The following is a 20,997-nucleotide window of genomic DNA, read 5'->3' on the forward strand; positions in this document are numbered from 1 at the left end:
TCATACTTAACTTACATTTTGTGTACCAGAATATCACTGTATTACCCCCGTTAGTTTAATTGTATGTACATTCCATTCTCGCGAAAGTTGGACTGTTGTCTGAAACCTGGTCATGCTTTCCTTTCGTTGGAAAATAAATAAAAATTGTGGTGGATGTTATCAATCATGAATAATATACATACCAGTTGTGGTTGTCCTATGAAGAGAAACATGTAACCGAAGTGCTGCAAATTCAGAAATAACATGCTGGCTAATATTTCATGAAAACCTACTTACGCCAGGTCAAGAAGTATTTAGAGATGAGAGAGAGAGAGAGAGAGAGAGAGAGAGAGAGAGAGAGAGAGAGAGAGAGGGAGGGGGGGGGGGCGTGTCTTCTGCTGAGCTTGTGACAGTAACATCAGATTAATATCAGTTTGCACAGATGCATAAAAAAAGTCATTCTCCACATGTCTCACATGACTAGAACAGGATGAAATATCACAGTGTAGAACTAGTCATTGCCCTCAGCCATACGCTTCTTATTGTGTATTAAGATTCAGTCATTGACATGAAGACTGTAACAAATGATCACCTGTAAATTTACAGAAGCATTTATAAATATGAACACTTGATACTGTATTTATCTAACACATTTTCTCTACGTGAAGATGTTGAGTAGAAGCCTGTAAGTTGTATTGAAAGAATTTCTTTAAGGTTGAACTCCCAAAAAATCTGAAATTCACTAGCTGATGTAATTGGAAAAATGTTGCAGTTTGATCGATAGTGTTCGTGATTCAGGAGATACAAAATAGTAAACAAAAATTGATGCAGGTCTCATCTGCAAAAAGCAGGTTGATGTTATGGTTGTGTGAAAACGGTAGTCAAAATTGTTTTGTGTTATATATACTCAACATTATATATTTTCTAAAACAATGTTAACCTTTCAACACATATAGTTGTAGGAACCTAATTGGAGGTTGATTTGGGAGCAAACTTGTTAGCACAGCAAAAATAATGTTTTAATGTTATTTTGGTGACAGTTGGAAACAATTATTTGCTTATTCCAGAGTCTGCTAGTTGAGTAATATTATTGAAGCTGCTATTCATATTTGTAAATAATATTAAAGTGGAGTAGGGAGTTGAATTGCACTGTACTCTCCAGTCCTAATTTAGTTTTCCTATGTTTTTTTCCACCCTCCAGTAGGAGGATTGTTCCTTTGCAGATGTTTCATCAAGTGCCATACTGTGTGTTTGACCTCCACGTCAAATGTCATTTCCGTAGGTGTCATTAAATCATTCACAGTGACTGAGTTGGGGGGGGGGGGGGGGGGGTGCACAGTGGTTAGCACACTAAAAGTGCATTTGGGGGGACTACTGTTCCTATCCAACCAGCCTGATTTATATTCTGCATGATTTCACTAAATCACTCCAGGCAAATGCTGGAATGGTTCCTTTTAAAGAGCATGGCTGATTTCCTTCACCATACTTCCCTCCTTTCATTCACAATGACATTGTTATCCATACATATTATAAATATTGATGTGCATATGGTCCACATCTTCTCCTGAACTACAGGGCCGATTCCAACAAAATGTCGTACACAACACGTGATGCCTGGAAATCAATGCTGCGTGATTAAGAACCACTTACTTTTGAAAGGGATAAGGGTGGGGGTGGAAAAGCAGTGTTGCCTACAATACGTGAATACCCGTACTTAAGTTACCTAGTGTATGAGAGTGAGAGCACCTACTGACTTGCAGCAAACTTTATACGTAATTTCAAACCTTTACAAAACTTCTGTAAACTTTATACGTAATTTCAAACCTTTACAAAACTTCTGCTCACAGACAACCCCGCAAAATGGTAAAAGGGAAAAAGGTTATTGCTTACTGCATTTCTGCTGTTCATGCAGTAAAATTGCCACATGAAGCATGATGATTTATTACTTCTGACTCTGTTCCCAAAGCATTTTGCAGATAGTAGGCACATATACCACTGGTTGTAGGCTACCTACAAAAATTATATCATTGTACACCACATAGTCAGGAGATAGATTCTCATAAACATTGAGCAATGTGAAAGAGAAACAGAGATAGAAAGGTATGTGTAATCATACATGTGAACTGTGTATACACGTGAAATGTATTTGACATGTGTGTACACAGAAAACGCCCCTGCAGGTCCGGGGATTAGAATAGGCTTGAGGTATTCCTGCCTGTAAGAGGTGACTAAAAGGAGTGTCTCACATTTCAGCCTTTGTGTGATGGTCCCCTGTAGGGTTTGACCTCCATTCTTCAAAAGTTTTCCAAAAAGTGAGCCAATTACGGAAGGGTGCCTTATATGGTGCATTGTGTCCACTGTGTATTGAGATCTTGAGCCCACTTTCTCGTCGTCGCATTGCAGTTCTTCTCATTCTCCATCTCTTGGGTGAGGACACCTTCCTGAGTGTTTTTTCTACCGTGCACTGTTGCTTTCTGCGCCGACGATGACCACGGACTTCCTAACACCTCATATCCTGCACGATAGCCAGTCCATTGTGGTGGGGCCGCCATGTGCCTTGTTGGTTGTAGCCCCTTGATAACACGGGCATCGCTCTGCTGATGCCTGCGGTGTTAACTCCCCATGTATGCCATGGAGTAGATGCCCATCTCTCTGAGGCATCGGGACTCCCAGCAATGGCCATCCTGCCACTTGGCCCTTGCTGAGGTTGGGTGGCGCCATGGTTTGGTCAGAGTGGGTGGCATCAGGGTGGGCGACACACCATGAAGTGTAGTATGTTATCTCTCGGTGGTGGTCTGCTGCCAGCAGTCTCTGAGCAGGCAAAGTCTAGCTTCAGTGCTTAGAAATATGACCCCAAATCATTCCCCTCCCTGGCCACACCATGGGAGAAATGGCAGGCTAAGGAGGGCATTGAAGCTTATTCATCCCTGTACCTCGTATGTACGAGAGTTGATGGGGAATCTTTCATGTCCATGATGCCTTAGTTTTTTGTGGAGCATTTGGAGAACAAGTTTGAGGAGGTGGAGGGCTTGTCCAAAATGCGCTCTGGGTCAGTCTTGATGAAAACAGCATCCTCTGCACAGTGATGGGCATTACTCGCTTGTGACAAGTTGGAGGATGTTCCTGTTACCATCACGCCCCATAAGAGCTTAAATATGGTCCAGGGTATTATATTCCACAAGGACCTTCTTTTGCAGTCTGACCACGAGCTGGGTGCCAATTTAGAGCAGCAAGGTGTTCATTTCATGTGGCACGTCCATCGGGGTCTGAGGGATAATCAGGTTGCCACCAGTGCCTTCATCTTGACCTTCAAGCTGACATTGCCCAAGAAGGTTAAGGTGATGGTTTACCGCTGTGACGTCAAGCCATATATCGCTCCCCCGATGCAGTGGGGGGGATGTTCCTGTTACCATCAGGCCCCATAAGCTCTAGAAGTTTGGCCATATGTCTTGCCGCTGTACTTCCAGTGTCACATGTCGAGATTGTGGACGTCCATCACATCCCAATACTCCATGTGCCCCCATCTCCTATCTGTGTCAACTGCAGAGAGCATCATTCACCTTGCTCGCCAGACTGCAAGATTTTACAGAAGAGGAAAATCGTGGAATATGAGACCCTGGACTGACTGACCTACACTGAGGCTAAGAGGAAGTTTGAGCGTCTATATCCTGTGGCTATGAGCACCTCTTAAACCACTGATACGAGAACAATTGTCACCCCATCAGCTCCTCACATTCCTTTTGCCTCTCAGTAACAGAAGACTACACCTACTCCCTTGAAGGGGGAGGGGGTCAGCTACCTCCATGTTGCTCCCGCACCACCTACTTCTGGAGCAACCCCCCCCCCAACCATTGGGGATAACAGTCCCCACTTCTAAGCCGGAGAAGCATAAATAAGTCTTCTAAGGCTCTTCTCGCTAGGAAGGGATCCCTTGGGCCACTCCCTTTCCAGGCTTCTGCTAGTGGGAAAGACGACACTCGCCAGTGGCTGAAGAGCCCAAAAGCAGCTGGTTGTAGGGCTTCATGCTCATCCTCAGTCCTAGAGGCTGAATCAGTGAAGACCTCTCAGCCAGGTAAACCCAAGGAGCAGCAAGAGAAATCCAAAAAGATCCCCAAGACCAAGGGAATTGCGGTGGCACCCACACCAATGCTACCTACAAGCTCTGTGTCTGAGGATAAGGTGGAGATTCTGGTGTCCACTGAGGACCAGGATCTCACCGGACCCTCATACCCATTGAATATAGCCTGCTCAGGCGATAAGTGGCAGCAGGTGACTGTGAGGTGTAACCTGCCTCATTGTATGTTCCATGGCTTCCCAGTCTTACAGTGACCTCATCCTCCAGAGGAATTGTGGCAGTTTTTCTCACTGCCTGGCTGAGCTGCAGCAACTGTTAATCTTTACACCTGCTTTCTGCATTGCCCTCCAGGGAACCTGGTTACTGGCAATGTGGACCTCTGCCCTCCATGGCTATAAAGGATGCTACAGGAACTGTAGCAGCTATAATAGTCTCAGATGAAGTTTGTGTCTGTCCTGAACTCAATATGCAGTGCACCTGTGCCCACTTCAAACCTCTCTTGAAGCTGTGGCTGTCAGGCTAAGGAAGATACAGGAAATAACTGTCTGCAACATATATCTTCCTTCAGATTGTGCAGTACCCCTGATGCATTGGCAGCACTGATTGATCAACTCCCTAAACCTTTCCTACTTTTGGGAGATTTTAATGCCCATAACCCCTTGTGGGGTGGCACCGTGCTTACTGGCCGAGGCAGAGATGTCAAAACTTTACTTTCTCAGTTCGACCTGTGCCTCTTAAATACTGGGGCCGCCACACATTTCAGTATGGCTCATGGTAGTTACTCGACCATTGATTTATCCGTTTGCAGCCCAGGACTACTCCCATCTATCCACTGGAGAGTGCATGATGACCTGTGTGGTAGTGACCACTTCCCCATGTTCCTGTCACTGCCTCAGCGTCAGGCCCATGGATGCATGCCCAGATGGGCTTTAAACAAGGTGGACTGGGAAACTTTCACCTCTGCTGTCACTGTTGAATCTCCCCCACATGATAACCGAAGTGTTGGTTGAGCAGGTGACTACAGAAATCGTTTCAGTGTCAGAAAACACAATACCTTGCTCTTTAGGGTGTCTCCAGCGAAAGGCAGTCCCTTGGTGGTCGCTGGCAGTTGCTGAAGTAATTAAGGAGTGTTGGCAAGCTCTACAGCGGCCTAAGCGACACCCTTTTCGGGAGCACCTCATAGCCTTTAAACTGCTTCATACCAGCATTCACCAACTTATTAAATGATGGAAGCAGGAGTGTTTGAAGAGATGTCTCGATCATTGGGTGCCATACGCCATCTCCCAAAGTCTGGGCAAAGATCAGACATGTTTTTGGCTACCAGACCCCAACAGGTGTGTCCAGTGTTAACATAAAGGGCGTGTTATCTACTGACGCAAATGTGATTGCTGAGCACTATGCTTGAGCCTCTGCAATGAAGAATTAGCCCCCAGCCTTTTGCAATCTCAAACGGCAGGTGGAAGGGAAAGTCCTCTGTCACTAGACGCTACAGTGAATCCTATAACGCCCCATTTCCAGAATGGGAGCTCCTCAGTGCCCTTGCACATTGCCCCAATACAGCTCCTGGACTAGGTTGGATCCACAGTCAGATGATTAAACATCTCTCATGTGACTACAAGCGACATTTCCTCATGATCTTCAACCGGATCTGATGTGATGACGTCTTTCCATCACAATGACGGAGGAGCACCATCATTCCGATGCTCAAACCCAGTAAAAACCCGCTTGATGTGGATAGCTATCGACCCATCAGCCTCACCAATGTTCTTGGTAAGCTGCAGGAACATATGGTGTGTCGGCGGTTGGGTTGGTTCCTGGTGTCACGTGGCCTACTGGCTTCATGTCAGGGCGGCTTCCAGCAGGGTCGCTCTACGTCTGATAATCTTGTGTCCCTAGAGTCTGCCATCCGAACAGCCTTTTCCAGATGCCAACATGTGGTTGCTGTCTCTTTTTTATTTACAAAACACGTACAACACTACCGGGCGACATCATATCCTTGCCACATTATACGAGTGGGTTCTCAGAGGCCCGCTCCTGATTTTTATCCAAAATTTCCTGTCGCTTCCAACTTTGTGTCCAAGTTGGTGCCTCCCATAGCCCCCCCCCCCCCCCCCCCCCCCCCCCATCCCACTCCCAATCCAGGAGAATGGGGTCCTTCAGGGCTCTGTATTAAGTATCTCTCTATTTTTAGTGTCCATTAATGGTATAGCAGCAGCTGTAGAGCCATCCATCTCACTGTCTCTGTATGCAGACGACTTCTGCAGTTCGTACTGCTCCACTAGAACTGTTGTTGCTGAGTGGTGCCTACAGGGAGCCATCCACAAGGTGCAGTCATGGGCTCTAGCCCACAGTTTCCAGTTTTTGGATGCAAAGTCGTGCGATATGTGCTTCTGTCGGTGTTTTACCATTCACCCAGAACCAGAACTTTACCTTAATGACAATCCACTCACTGTAATGTAGACATATCGATTCTTAGGACTGGTTTTCGATGCCTGATTGACTTGGCTTCCTCACCTTTGTTAGTTTAAGTAGCAGTGCTGGCAGCACCTCAGTGCCCTCCACTGCCTGAACACCACCAACTGGGGTGCAGATCACACTATGCTGCTGCAGCTCTACAGAGCCCTTGTTCAGTCCCACCTTGACTATGGGAGTCGTTGCATTTACGCGACCCAGTGCACCACTGTTGCATTCGCCTAGTGACAGGATCTTGTGGGATGAGTCTGCAGAGAACCTCCATTGCAGGTTAGACGTGCACAACTGCTGGCCAGTTACGTTGCACACATTTGTAGTTCTCCTGTGGATCCGAATCACTGTCTGCTTTTCCCACTCATGGTGGTTCAGTCTCCCGCATTGGCAGCCCAGTTTAGGGCTTTCAATTGCAGTTTGTGTCTGATCCTTCTTTCTGAACTGGAGTCCTTGCCTTTACCACCTATACTTGAGGTCCACTCACGTACACCTCCATGGTGTACGCCTAGGCCGTGACTTCACCTCAACCTTTCACATGGCCCTAGGAACTCAGTTAAACCCCATTACTCTCCGCAGAGCAGTTTACACAGACTGCTTGACGTCTGATGCTCACGTCAGCTTTGCATATGTGCATGATGGACATATTGAACAGCATTCCTTTCACAATGGCTGCAGTGTTTACACAGCTGAGCTGCTTGCTATATTTCGTGCTCTTGAGCCCATCCGATCTTGCCCTGGGGGAGTCATTTTTTTCTGTGTACTGACTCCTTGAGCAGCGTACAAGCTATCAACCAGCACTACCCTTGTCATCCTTTGGTAATGACCATCCAGAAGTCCATCTATGCCTGGAACAGTCCAGTGGTGTTTGTGTGGACCCCAGGTCACGTCGGAATCGCAGGCAACGAACTTGCTGACAGGCTGGCTAAACAAGCTATGTGGAAACCGCTAATGGAGATTGGCTTTTCTGCAATTGACCTGTGTTCAGTACTACACCGCAAGGTTTTGCAGCTTTGGGAGATGAAATGGCATAACCTCGGCATGCACAACAAACTGCGCGCCATTAGGGAGAATACGAATGTGTGGCAGTCCTCTATGTGGACCTCTCGCAGGGACTCTGTGGTTCTCTGTTGGCTCCGCATTGGCCACATTTGGGTGACACAAAGCTACCTCCTGCGCCGTGATGACCCACCTCAGTGATGGTGTGGTGCCCAGCTGACAGTGGCCCAAATCTTGGTGAGCTGTCCTTATTTGGCTGCCCTGCAACAGACTCTTCAGTTACTGGACTCGTTGCAATTAATTTTAGCCGACAATGCCTCGGCTAATTTAGTTTTACATTTTATATGTGATGGTGGGTTTTATCATTCTATATAAGTTTTAGTGCATGTCATTTGTCCTGTTGTGTTCTCCTCTCTAATGCTTTTGGGGTGGGTGTCTTAATGCGTCACATTGTGGCTGGCTTTTCCTTTTTATTTTTGTGATCGGCAAGCCACGGTCGTCTGCTTACCCATTCTACCTTTTTCTTGCTTCTCTCTGTTTTCTTTTCCTGTTTTGTCCATAGTAGTGTTGGTTGTTATTCCTTTCTCCTGTTATTGCCCTGAACATCTTTCTTATCGTGTTTCCCTTGTTTAATTATTTTACTGGGAACAACAACCTTGCAGTTTGGTTACTTCTCCCTCTCTTTTGAACCAACCAAACTCTGAAATGATTTCCACCAATTCAGTACACACATTAGTCTGGAAAGAAAACTGTGGAGTAAGAACCACCAGACTTGTATTGGGGCGAGCATGATAATGCGGACAGAGATGATGTGAGGATGAGATGGGTCAGTTAGTTTCCATATGAATGTGAGGATATGTTAATGAGTGAGAAATGAGATTGTTGACAAAGTATTGGGAATCATTCCTCAGTAATGGTGGCAAATGGATTTAGCCTACTAAATTATTTGCACTGTTGATATAAAGTGTGAGTGTGTGTGTGTGTGTGTGTGTGTGTGTGTGTGTGTGTGTAAAGGGGGGGGGGGGGGGGGGGTGTTTGAGAGAGAGAATTCAGAAATTAATTGAGAGTACATTCTTGTTGCAGAAATTATGAATGAAGTCATTCGTAACAAGAAGAAGGGACAAGGTATTGAGTGGCGAGTTCTAGTTGTTGATCAGCTTGCCATGAGGATGGTGTCAGCATGCTGTAAAATGCATGAAATATCTGCTGAAGGTATCACAAGTAAGTATGAAATGAACTTATATCTATGACATAATAGCATTTAGCTTTAATTGCACACCGAGATGAATCTCGTTTTGTTATTGATGTTTGTCAAATGTTCGATTCCTGGATAATAAACAGGTTACTGTATTTGGTTGGTACCAAGTGGTATGTGGTGAAGACAACTCTGTCTTGGAAGGAATGGGTTCCACATCAGTGGGATTTGGCAGCTCTAATTTTCCTCGATTTCCTTAAATCACTCTTGGAGAAATAGATTGGTTTTTAAGCACACTTTAACCTTTTCTCTTTGCCCCCTTTCAGATAGCGCTGTAGCTCTTCTGATCACAGTGCCAGAGACTTCAAACTCTTATCTTAATTTTTATTTGCCCATGTTAGAATTGAGAGCGAAGGGAACTTAGGAGGAGCCGGTCGTTGTGGCCGAGCGATTCTAGGCACTTCAGTCCGGAACCGCGCTGCTGCTACTGTCGCAGGTTCAAATCCTGCCTCAGGCATGGATGTGTGTGCTGTCTTTAGGTTGGTTAGCTTTAAGTAGTTCTAAGTGTAGGGCACTGATGACCTCAGATGTTAAGTCCCATAGTGCTCAGAACCATTTGAAAGTAGGAGGAGGGTGTGCACAGATGTGCAGTATGTAAATTCTGTGGAGACAAACAACAGTATCAGTTACCATGTTGATCCGGCGAATAAATTTTCATGTTCTCATTTAATTTTGCCAAACATTATAGCTGCTAGGAAGAAAAACAAATATTTTCAGCATTATTATTTCAGATGTAAGTATGCAGTTTCTGTGCTGTGATTGGTTCCAGATGTAAATACTTAATTGTTACCTTTTTGTGGAAGATTACGGGCTTCACTTTTAGCAACTACTTTAAAAGTAGTTAGTGTTAATTTGCAATTGCCATATTTTTTACATAATACATGTGGTGTATGTATTTATTTAACCTTATCAGTTTGAGGCCTTCAGCTCTTTCTTACGTCAATCCAGGGTGACACATGTACTTTTTTTGCCTCAGAGTAACTAAGAAGTAACAATAATTTTAATATGACAGATAGTAATACTACCAATCAGTAAAGTTAATACTGGCACCACCACCACCACCACCACCACCACCACCACCACCACCACCACCACCTTATCCTACACTGCCATGTGGTGGCGGCGGGTATACAAGAAGTATTTATACGTGTACAAAATTAATATTTTGTAATGTTCCAAGTGCTGAGGGAGAGCAATTTAAGTACAATGCACCAGTTAAGAGTAATGGGAAATGAGGAAGATCTGGTTAGAAAGGCTGATGTAATGAATGCGTACGGGGACAAAGGCAGACATTATTGAATTGCTTCAGTAGATGTCATTAACTGCCTTTTAAACTGGAGATAATATTCAGTTCTCTATTCTAATGGGGGGGGGGTTATTCCACAGTTGGGTTTGTGCTACTGAAAGAGATTTCGTGAAAGTGTGAGTGAGTGAGTGAGTGAGTGAGTGAGTGAGAGAGAGAGAGAGAGTGGGGCAGAAGTGATTTTGCTCTGTTGTGACTGAGTGTTTCTGCCATGTTGTTCAGATGGACATTCAAATGGGGAGAAGTGTGAGGGACATCGTATGTTAACAAGACAGTAGAGGAGACATAGTGCATGGAAATCTCTGCACTTGTCTGCACACAGCCAGGATAGCTGTGCATATGATGGCAAACATGACCAAAATGTCAAATGTCAGATATATTGAACATAGGCATTCGTAACCAGTTTCACGAGATATAAGCTTTTCTGAGAAAGACCTTACAGGATAACACCATTGTACTCAACAATTGAAAGTACAAGTATTTGTACAAGGTTTTTTCTGGTCAGAGGTAAAGAGCTTTTTATATTTTTGTATGGCATGGTGCTATGGTGATGTCTTCTTGCACATTGCAGCTATTTACGAAGCCCAATTTAGATTTTGCTCTAATTATTACTTCTACACCCTTTGCTGTGGAAGAGAAGTCGATATTTGTCCTAAGCAGCATTAAAGATCACAGGGGTTCCTGATATTTACAGTCTAATTAGCCTAGAATGACCAACCAGAACCTGAGTTTTGGGTGAGTTGAACTTAGCTTTAATCCTATATTCTGTACCCATTTTGATAGTGCACACACATCAGTATTGAAATTATTGAAAGCTGTCTTCAGCTTGATTGATTTTGTACTTGAATACAACTGGAGGTCATCAGCATACATTTGGTATTTAGTGCAAGACAAAACTGATGACATCATTGACATACAATGAAGAGAGTACAGGACATAGCACCGTATTCGGGAGGGTACCCGATACTACCTGTCTCCATTGTGACTTCATGATGCACTGCCTGTAGTATGGCATCATATTACCCTCTGTAGTCACAGGACTCAGTGTGCCATGTGCAGTTTCAGATAAGCGAGATAATTGTATCTCCAGGTTCTATAATTGTTTTAAAATTCTTCAGGTAAAATATAACCCAACAATTGAAGTCTAATTGAGGTGGGTATAGTGTCTCCCCTTAGTAGTTGATGTGACTTTTCACAACAAATGTCATATTCACTATTTTCAGATTTTTGACCCTACTTACTCATCAGTATATCTTTGTGTGGTGTTAATAAATCTCTACAATTAATGAAATGTGTGTTTTTGATTTTTTGTGGGGTTTGTAGAAGAGGGGTTCTCACGCCATTGACAGCATACGTTATTGAAAATGCTTTGTTATTACTAAAGTTAACATGAAACTCTTATTGTTAGGGTAATGGAGGAGATAAAGCTTCCAGTTGTTAAGTTACTTTTAATGTTAGATTGTGAACTTGAGTTGCAAATTTATAGGTTTCTGAAATAAGATCACTTATCCTGAAAAAATTGGATTGATATTATTCCATTTTGGTCCTTTTTCATGTTGGTATGCTGCCAGTTTTGTATTATTTTGGATAAAAGTTGCACTGATTTCCTTTAGTGAGATTTGTATGCAATGTCAAGCTTTTGATGACTTCCTCCATAGTCATCATAGAAGTTTCTGGTGTTTTATTTGTTACATCAATGTCTGCAGTGAAAAGACAGTGGTAGCAGTGTTGATTTCATTAGCTAGTGGATGACTCGATTTATTTCTCCATTGTCTTTCAGCATCAATCATCTTCCATTCACCATTCTCCACTAAAGGTATAGCCACTGTGTTGACTTGCTGATTAAAGCAGGTGGTGGTGGTGGTGGTGGTGGTGGTGGTGGTGGACATTCTGATCTCAGAGGCTTCTTTGATAACAGAATACCAGTAGGTTGATGTGTGGGATAACATTTTTGTTTCATCTAACATGATCTTATGTTTGTCTTGAGACTGTGTTGAGTAACATAAGATTTATTGAAATCACAAAATTTAATGTGACATTGGTGCTATGTGCAGCATTCAGAAGCCGGCCGGTGTGTCTGTGTGGTTATAGGCGCTTCAGTCTGGAACCGCGTGACCGCTACAGTTGTAGGTTCAAATCCTGCCTCGGGCATGGATGTGTGTGATGTCCTTAGGTTAGTTAGGTTTAAGTAGCTCTAAGTTCTAGGGGACTGATGACTCCCGATGTTAAGTCCCATAGTGCTCAGAGCCTCTTTCTTCTTCTTCTTTTTTTTTTCATATTGACTCGTCACTGTAACGGCTACTACTTTCTCAAGTAATATGATAAATTCCAGGAACAGTGAGGCAAAGACTGCCTGTTACTGGGTGAGGCTATTTATAATTTTCTTTGGCAATTGGGAAATAGACTGTAAGACTCATGGATGCAAAATGGTCAGTAAATTCAGTAAGAGTCTGTTTTGTTTTCAGTTTAGTCAGGTTAGTCTGTATTTTTCAGTTCTGGTCTCTAAAGTATGTTTTGTACAGTGGCTTTTTTAAAATATTTACAGTTTATGAAAAAAGGTTGTGGCCAGTAAAGAAATGTTTTATGTGGCAAATGGATTGAAAAATTAGCAAAAACTGTTGAAGGCTCTGTGGTAAACTTTAACAACCTTGAGCAGCAGAGCTTCATTCAGTGTTATCTAAATGATGTGAAGTCATTTGACAAATCTCAAGATAAGTCATAAATTTATCATTAAAAAAATGATACAATAAAATATGAAACTTCTGGGTCATCAGTTTATGGAGCATGTTTCCTGTAGATGGCTCACCTGAGAACTAGTTTGAGGGGGACTTTACAAACACTGGTCAGCTGTTGGAAAAATACTGTATTCAGTTCATACCTCAGCACAAAAGCAAGCTGAACAGTTCATTGAAACACAAGAATATTTGTTAGACAATAAAAAGAAAAAATTACCAAAGCAGTAATTATGTTAGCATGTGTGACTGTTTCTACATGTTAAAGATTTAATGGTTTCTTTCAGAAGAGAGATCCATCACTGCATCTAATCAGTAATGAACTCACAAATCTCATCAGAACACTCATGAATTGATTTTGTGTTAGTGCTGCTCTGTTGAATCTGGGAGTATTTTATAAGAAGTAGAGCAGTTGGAAAAACAGTGTGTTCAGCCCTAGAGAAAGTGAAAATCTCAAAGTGCCAAAGCAAGATGCTAAATTTCCTTGCAAGCTAGAAAGCAGTGTGTGTGTGTTTGATTGTACACATTTTGGAATTAAGTGTTCTTTGGATAAACCCATATTGTGGCATCCTCTGAAGAAGGTGAAAGAAGGATCATACAAAAATATAGTGAAAGTAGCTGCAGGTCTTTGAATTGAGCACAGTGAACATGGACAAGTTAATGAATGGAAACTGTTGACCTCAGAATAACAAAAATCTGGTGGTGACAAGTACCCAGTGGACAGTTACTGGAGTCAGTCTTTCGAGAAGACGTGTACCTGAAGAGAGAAGAAATACCATCAGGTTACAAAAATTCTAAAGGCTGTGCTTGTAATTTTGCATCGGCAGTGCAGATGTGGAAAGGGAACACCTTTGATGGAAACACTGCAAATGTGTGAAAGAACATTGGATGCTCATTTAACTGTACAGGTGCTGTAGTGAATGTGGTTGAAGGGAAAGCTCACTTTGCAATTATCACTCAGGAACTTCACCTGTCAGGCACAGCTCATCAGGTACAAACAGTACTGTGAAGGTGAGAAGAGGTTTACTGAGGAAAAACTGAAGAAACAACACAAACAGGAAAAAGATTGTTGCAAGCAAATGTGAAGAGTAAGTTTGAAAAAAGCTAATTATGGCATTGAATGTGGTGAATAGGCACTGAATGAAATGAAAGAGGAGAGATTGACTTTTGGTAGATTATTGGATGACACAAACAAGTACTTAAAAGCAGCAATACATATAAAAGGCTTGTTGTGAATGTAGCCTAAGCAATGTTGGAGGATGCTACAAAAGATAAGAGAAGAAGAATGAAGAAAAATAAAGATGTAGAAAAGGAAGAGAAAGCAGTTAAGTAAAAATCTTTATATAACTATTTTTCAAAGAAGTAAAAAGTAGTCAGAGACTTAATTCCTTAATTTTGTAAGGAAAGGTAGATGATTTTCCACATTACATGTAAAAACTACAAGCTGTAAACATTTCTTGCTCTTGCACTGAAAATGTCACTGTACAGCTGCTGTGTAAAGCTTTTTCTAGTTCTAGGTGTATTTGTGCTGAATAAGAGCATTTCGGTACTTGTGTAATAAAGGCCAATGAATTTAGTTATGTGATTTTGTAATGATTTTATATGTTGATTACAATTAAAACAGTAAATAGGTGTGAGTTGGTTCGGTATGGGGATGGTGGAGACCAATTTTTTTTTTTTAAAAAAAAGAAGTGAAAGTAGTTTTGAATCCTTCTTTATTTTCGTGAGAAATTTGAGGTGGTATGTAGTCTGTTTTTCTCTTTATGTCCAATCAGTAGTCAGTTTTTGTAATCAAATGGTCAGCAAGTTTAATTTTTGGTTTGGTTTCCATTCTTGTAAGACTGTATAAATTTAGTGAAAATGTAAACCTGACGTGTGTGTGTGTGTGTGTGTGTGTGTGTGTGTGTGTGTGTGTGAACTTTGGCAGTGAGTAAGTAAAACATCCATATGTGCTCTCTAATGTTGCTCAGGTTCTCATTTAATTTGTTTATGAATTCTGTTTTCTCAATGTGAAGATTTTGTTTATCTGTGAAGTTCAGGAATAATAAAACTTCCAGCTCACGTGTAACTTTGTGTGTTTTGCTATGTAAGGAGATAATTGGATGCTTTTAGCATTAATACATCTTTTACTTTGGTTATTTTCCAGTTGTGGAGGATATAAATAAAAAGAGAGAACCTCTGTCTACAATGGAGGCCGTGTACTTGATCACACCAAGTGAAAAATCTGTACACGCATTAATGCAGGACTTCGCCAGTCCTAATCGCACCATGTATCGTGCTGCCCATGTGTATTTCACTGAAGGTACATCAGCTTCACTGGCATGTATTGACAGGTTTATTCTTTGTGAAGTTATGGGAGTGATGAATACATTATTTCTTACTTGTCTATTGAGGAGTAAGTGTTTATATTTAACATGGGTGTAGAAACAAAAGTTTGTATTGTTATGTAGAGCTAAGTAACAGTGCTGTGTTCACTCAGTGTGATGTGTGATGATACATGTAAAATTGTTTCATGATTAGGGAGTGAGTATGTGCAGAAGATATTGTCTCCATAGATAGGCCATTTTAAGAAATACAATATTACTGTGGTAAAAATGTCGGCAGACTTGGTTTATTGAAACTACGCTCTGTGCAAAACACAATTTCCTTTTTGTTTACTCAGAAATGTTTAGACATGTGTGTCATCATCTTTACTGGGTGTATACATGCCAGGACAAATGGAGAAAACCTGGGATTTTTTTTTAGAGTTCTGGGAATTTTTTATTGTTTTCAGTTAAATTTTTGTAATTTTGACTTGTAAGAAATGATACTGTTTACATTAATTTCGTTTGATCAGTTGCCAGTGGACTCACATGCATGCACAGAGCTGAAGTTGTATGTTAGCAGCACCTTCTTGTGCTTGTGGCTACTTGAAGTGTGGCTGTTAGCTATGTAAGCAGTAAGCAGCCATATGCTATCTGGAATTTTTTTTTCTAGGTCACCCAGGCTCCCAGATTCATGTATGCACAGAGAAGTCAGAGTTGAGGTGGACAGTAGCCTTCACATGATCTGTGTTTATGTTTCACGATTTTGGTGTTTTCATTCACAGCTCTCGTGTCAAATGAAATCAAAACCAGTTTCTCTGACTGGGAGCTATCAATTGAATTAAATTACATTCATGTAAATATTTAAGTCTAAAATAGGTCATTAGTTTTAGTTTCCTGATTTTATTTCCATGTTATTGGCAATCGATCGTTAATCATCTTGCAGATCAGTGAAGTTATTTTTGTAAGTTTGCTGAAGAATTTGGCTTTTATTAATCTTCCCCACAGAGGCAGCTAATTTATTTGAAACAAAGTGTTTCATCTGACACTATTGGCTAGTTTCAACTGTTTGTTGAATTTCAAGTGCACATTTTCATCACCTAACACGTATGGCATAATGCCATAATAAAGAACCAAATGTGAGATAATACTGTACTGGTACTCAAAGAACACTGGCATCCCGAAAACCATGCAGAAAAATTTAATACCAGGTAGGAGCCCACTTTAGTGTGAATATTGACATACAAATGTACACATGAATCCAAATTATGCATTATAGTATGGTTTATGAAATTCCAGTGCTTGTGGAGTATTCTCATGTCCTGTCTTCTTTATGACGTAATGTATGTTCTGTTAATGGTATAAACACATGAAGATACGTAAATGTCCACTTGAAGATGGAAAAAGCAGTCAATTTGCACAGTAGTACCGAATAAAATGTTTTGTTTCAAATATAAATATTTGGAAGTGGAATTTTGCAGATCTGCCTTCCATGAAAAACAGTGGTTTTCGAACACACAACTTTTTTCAACACTTGTCTGGTACCGTGTCTAGGCTTGACATTATTTCTTAATTTGTGTAGTTTGTCTTAAATTTATGAAGTGCCATTCTTCGTTAAATTGTAGACTGGCAGCATACCGTGTTTTATTATTGTAACTCCCCACTAGGCTTTACATTTACTCCTGGAGTAGAATAAGAACTGCCAGTTATACACTTTCTTGGCTTCACAGATAAACTTGTTAATTTTTTATACCATTTGAAAAGTTATAAAAACATTGTCCTTAGCTCTGGTGTATATGAACAATGGTTATTTTATTTTTGCATAAAATTTGTATTGCTTTTTACTAGCCTTTTGCAAGGCTGCATGGATGTAAACCTGATTGTAAATGCTAGATAACAGTATTGTAGAGTACGAATAAAAGAATCCATGTTACAGCATTCACATAGCAAAATATTAGCGTAGTACTTTGGGTTGTAGAGCCTAGTTTCAAAATTAATATTGTTCCTAGGACTAATTTCTTTTTTTGATTCCTTACCTGGATAGAATGTGATAAAACAATTTCCCTAGGTACAGTTACTCGGCATGTGCTCTCTGAACAACGTGCTGCAATGCTGCACATGGTTATGTGATGCCCCACTATGCATGCAATTCCAATGAGAAATGCAATGAAGGGCGTATGAGCAGAGCAAATACCGAGCATGGGCTTCCTACGTCAATGTAGCTGCACATGCACAGTAACACCTGTTTTCTGGAGCTCTCACAACTGTTAAAACGAAACCATTTCTACTAAGTCACGGGAAAATATTGCAAATGGTGGTTTGAGAAGCATCACTTTCAAAGAACAATTTCCTTTTATGCGGGATGAATTATGTTACATGCGAGAATGTGCAATCGGTTTCTTAAATCAGTATGTCTGAATCTCATTCAAAACTTAACACTTTGAGGACCACCCACTTAGAAAAATTTCGAGCGCGGAAGACTAGCTGTCATTATTTAAAATTTTACTGTCGCATTTGTGTTTGATGTATCTTAAAAGGTAACACAAGCAAAAAGGACCAATATTATATTTGAAATCTTAGTTTTGCCTGTAGCTATACGACTTACTAATGTAAACCATTAATATCTCTGGTTTGTGTGTTTGCACTACTTAAGTGGTGGTGCTGTTGGCTGGCTACATCCCGTGTCCTATGCTCTGAATATCTGCTGCCATTGGCTGGTAAGATCATGTAATAAGAGCTGTGATTGGGTGGCAAAAGCACATAGCAACCTTGATTTCAATGCTTTGGAAACTATTGTGCTGTGTTTGATGGAGTTCATATTTACAATTTCGTAGTAAGAAAATGAGCAGTGTGCATTTTGCTACCCATCAAAGATCATTACAAAGTGAGGCTGCTTTGGTGTATAAAACTTTTGCCTTTCCAAGAATTGATAAATTTTGCAGCTCTGAGGGAAAGTATACTGTCACTTGACATAGAGAAAGTGTCCTTTCGCCCTGGAAAAGTGTCCTTTAGAACCAAAAATCTAAAAAAATTGTCTTGTCCATGTGTACACCCTATCTGTGGATTAAATTTATTTCTGTAAAATATAATATAACCCGAATTTAAATTGCAAACACAGACAAAAGTCAACAGGAGCTTCCATCCTTAGGAAGATGTCAACTAATGCAGTGTAAGCAGAAAATAAAGATAAGGTGAACCTTTCTGGGAGGAGTATTTTAAACTTCGTGCAAGCTAGGAAAATGAATTCAACATACATTAACAGAGAAAATTTGCATGAGCATAACCAAATCGGAGATTCAGTTCTCATCTACAATTCCAAATTTTTTAATTGGTAGTGGGCTTGGTAACAAAAGTGAAGGAAGGAACAAATGGGACACCAATGTAATATTGCAGGGCTTTGTTAAAAAGATGATGGTGCCTGTGCACACTGACTGAGAACACTTTTTCTGATCCTTGTTTTTCCTTTGTACTCAGCAAGAGCACCTTTGTGGACATACCAGGAAGTGTTTTTGTGTTGCCAGACCACATGGGAGTCATGAAAGCAGCTACCTCCACTTAAAATTTCTTTCGATCCTGTGTGACATGTGAATTCTTAGAGAAGCTAAAGTGGAAGATGAGCATTTAGAATTTCATGCAGTATCTTTCCAAGACATGGTTTGCAAGTCAAATGTTCAACCTCTGTGTGATCAGCTGGTGAAGTTCCATTTATTCCAGAAAGCTATTTCTTTTGACATTTGTTTAAACACTCTTTTTGTGTCAGAAAATTCAGTCATTCCTATTACCATGGGAGTAATTATGTAGTGGATAAAAATTAGTGACAGTGTTGCTACATATTTTTGCTTTGCAGTGTTCATAATTAATTATGAATAGTTGTAATTGTGACTGTATTAGAATTATTTTTCAGAGTGATTCGGAAATTACTTGTCAGTGTGTTCAGAGTTAAATGGACATAATAAATCATTTGTGTGATTACAGTGAGAAGTAATGATTTGTCTCTGTAGGAAAGTAATCATTTTTGAAATGTGTGTTAAAAAGGCTTAAAGATCTTTACTTCAACAAAATGTGCCTATTCATTACTTATTTTTGTCTTTGAAATTTCGGCTTGGCTATGTTGATGATGATGATATGGCTGAAAGATCATTGAAATGAGCATGGTGATGAGAACTGGAAAATTTAATTTGGCTCCTGTTGTCTCACAGTTGTACTGCTGCATCGGGGTCCATCTAAGGTTATTAATTTTGTGGTTACTTGCAGTTTGGCATTTATTAGACATCCTTTTTCTTATTTTTACCAGTCACAATTGAACACTTCGGTTTGCTTGTGTCTAGGTGAAACATTATTTCCATTGGAGTTACTTCTTGAAAATGTTTCCACACTCAAGTTTTTGGCAGAAATATTATTCTTTGTTTGTCAGAAAACTTCCACATTTGCTGGATTCCATTATATAATTTATTTATTCTTTTCTAAATCACTATTGCTTTCACTTGAGAGTCCATCATTGGAGGTTCATTGTGCTCCCTCACAGCTCTGTGGTGGGATGTAATGTAAGGTAACGAGTTTTAACATGTTGAGCTTCATGACCTTTTCTGTTATGTGATAATTCATAGATCTCAAAAAGAATTAGCATCCTTTGTGTAAATTGTGTCATAATCCTATTGCTGAAGCCTAAGCATTTTGCGCAGTGCAGTTGTTATATACTTGTAGTGCCATTTCTGAACTTTAAAGGTAGCTAGCTCTTGACATTAAAAAGTTTCATTTGTTTGTTTTTCCATTTCAAATTTATGGTATGTGCATTGTCAAGTATCTTTGTATTCTTAAGATCACAATGTGCTAGTTTTATTAGCTGTCATAATTTGCACAGACATCACCACAACATTGCTCTGTCTTCTGGTCTTTTGCTTATTTTTTTCGCGTATTAGTCACGCAGTGCGAGTGAATGGTGGGAAGTAAACATTCTTGTTATAACTGTTCATGTGTAACATAATTTTTGTGTTGAGATACAGGCTACTCTTTTACAGTACAGCAGATGGAAAACATTGCTTATTTGAAGAAGACATTGAAACAATTTAAATTTTTAAATTATTACTTTTTTACATGTAATTTGGTGTGTGTGTGTGTGTGTGTGTGTGTGTGTGTGTGTGTGTGTGTGTGTGTGTGTGTGTGTGTGAGAGAGAGAGAGAGAGAGAGAGTTAATTTTATTTTATTTGTGCATGGTACCACCTGTGTAAATACAACATTTTATTTCAGCATGCCCAGAGGAGCTGTTTAACAAATTGTGTCGTGCAACTGTTGCGAAGTTCATAAAAACTTTGAAGGAAATTAATATTGCATTTGTAGCATACGAGGAACAGGTAAAAACATCTTATGTTAAGTTTTTTCCCTTTGTGGGAAGCTTTCATGTATCACGTGCTCTTGTTCCTGTTTCCCACACAAATCTGCGTGCATTAACACATTGAAGCTAATTTTTACATGATTTTACTGTCATTAATTATGTGTGTTGTCATGACTTAACTGTGTGTTCAGATTTATCACAGCTTGGTTTCATTTCCTATGCATGGTTTAAAGAACTTCCACTCATATGGCTCTTGGGAAGCAGAAATCTGTAACTTTTTGTGTACCACTTAAGTAACTCAAACATAAAGGTTTTAAGAGTGAAGTTAGTGCATGGCAAATTTTCTTTAGGGGAAACTGACCTAAGTATTCTTTGTGATAAATCATTTCACCAGTGAGACTGTTCTTTGGCTTCATCTGTTTCTGTGTGTTCCACTTAATATTCAGTTCACAGTGAAATGTCTTCAATAACAACATGCTTTGCGCACAGCTTTATTGTACGGTGACGTTCAGTAGATGTGCTGGTTCTTTTGAGTATGGCCTGTGCTCACTTATTA

At 40.5% G+C, this 20,997-nt stretch overlaps 1 protein-coding gene across 4 annotated transcripts in view; it reads left to right on the plus strand.

The window, feature by feature from the left end:
- Positions 1-20,997, plus strand: part of LOC126297628 (protein ROP) — a 100,890-nt gene that overhangs the window by 8,527 nt on the left and 71,366 nt on the right. For 2 of the 4 annotated variants that reach the window (XR_007552556.1, XM_049988647.1), the window contains exons 2-4: positions 8,600-8,737; positions 14,953-15,108; positions 20,357-20,460. Coding sequence is in view for 2 of the 4 variants with exons in the window: in XM_049988647.1 (XP_049844604.1) it covers positions 8,600-8,737; positions 14,953-15,108; positions 20,357-20,460 (398 nt within the window). In the remaining 2 variants the exon portion in view is untranslated. The remainder of the gene's footprint in view (positions 1-8,599; positions 8,738-14,952; positions 15,109-20,356; positions 20,461-20,997) is intronic. The other 2 variants (XR_007552557.1, XM_049988648.1) reach the window with 1 other exon arrangement.

Source organism: Schistocerca gregaria, chromosome X, assembly GCF_023897955.1.
Source record: "Schistocerca gregaria isolate iqSchGreg1 chromosome X, iqSchGreg1.2, whole genome shotgun sequence".
Lineage (NCBI taxonomy): Eukaryota > Metazoa > Arthropoda > Insecta > Orthoptera > Acrididae > Schistocerca > Schistocerca gregaria.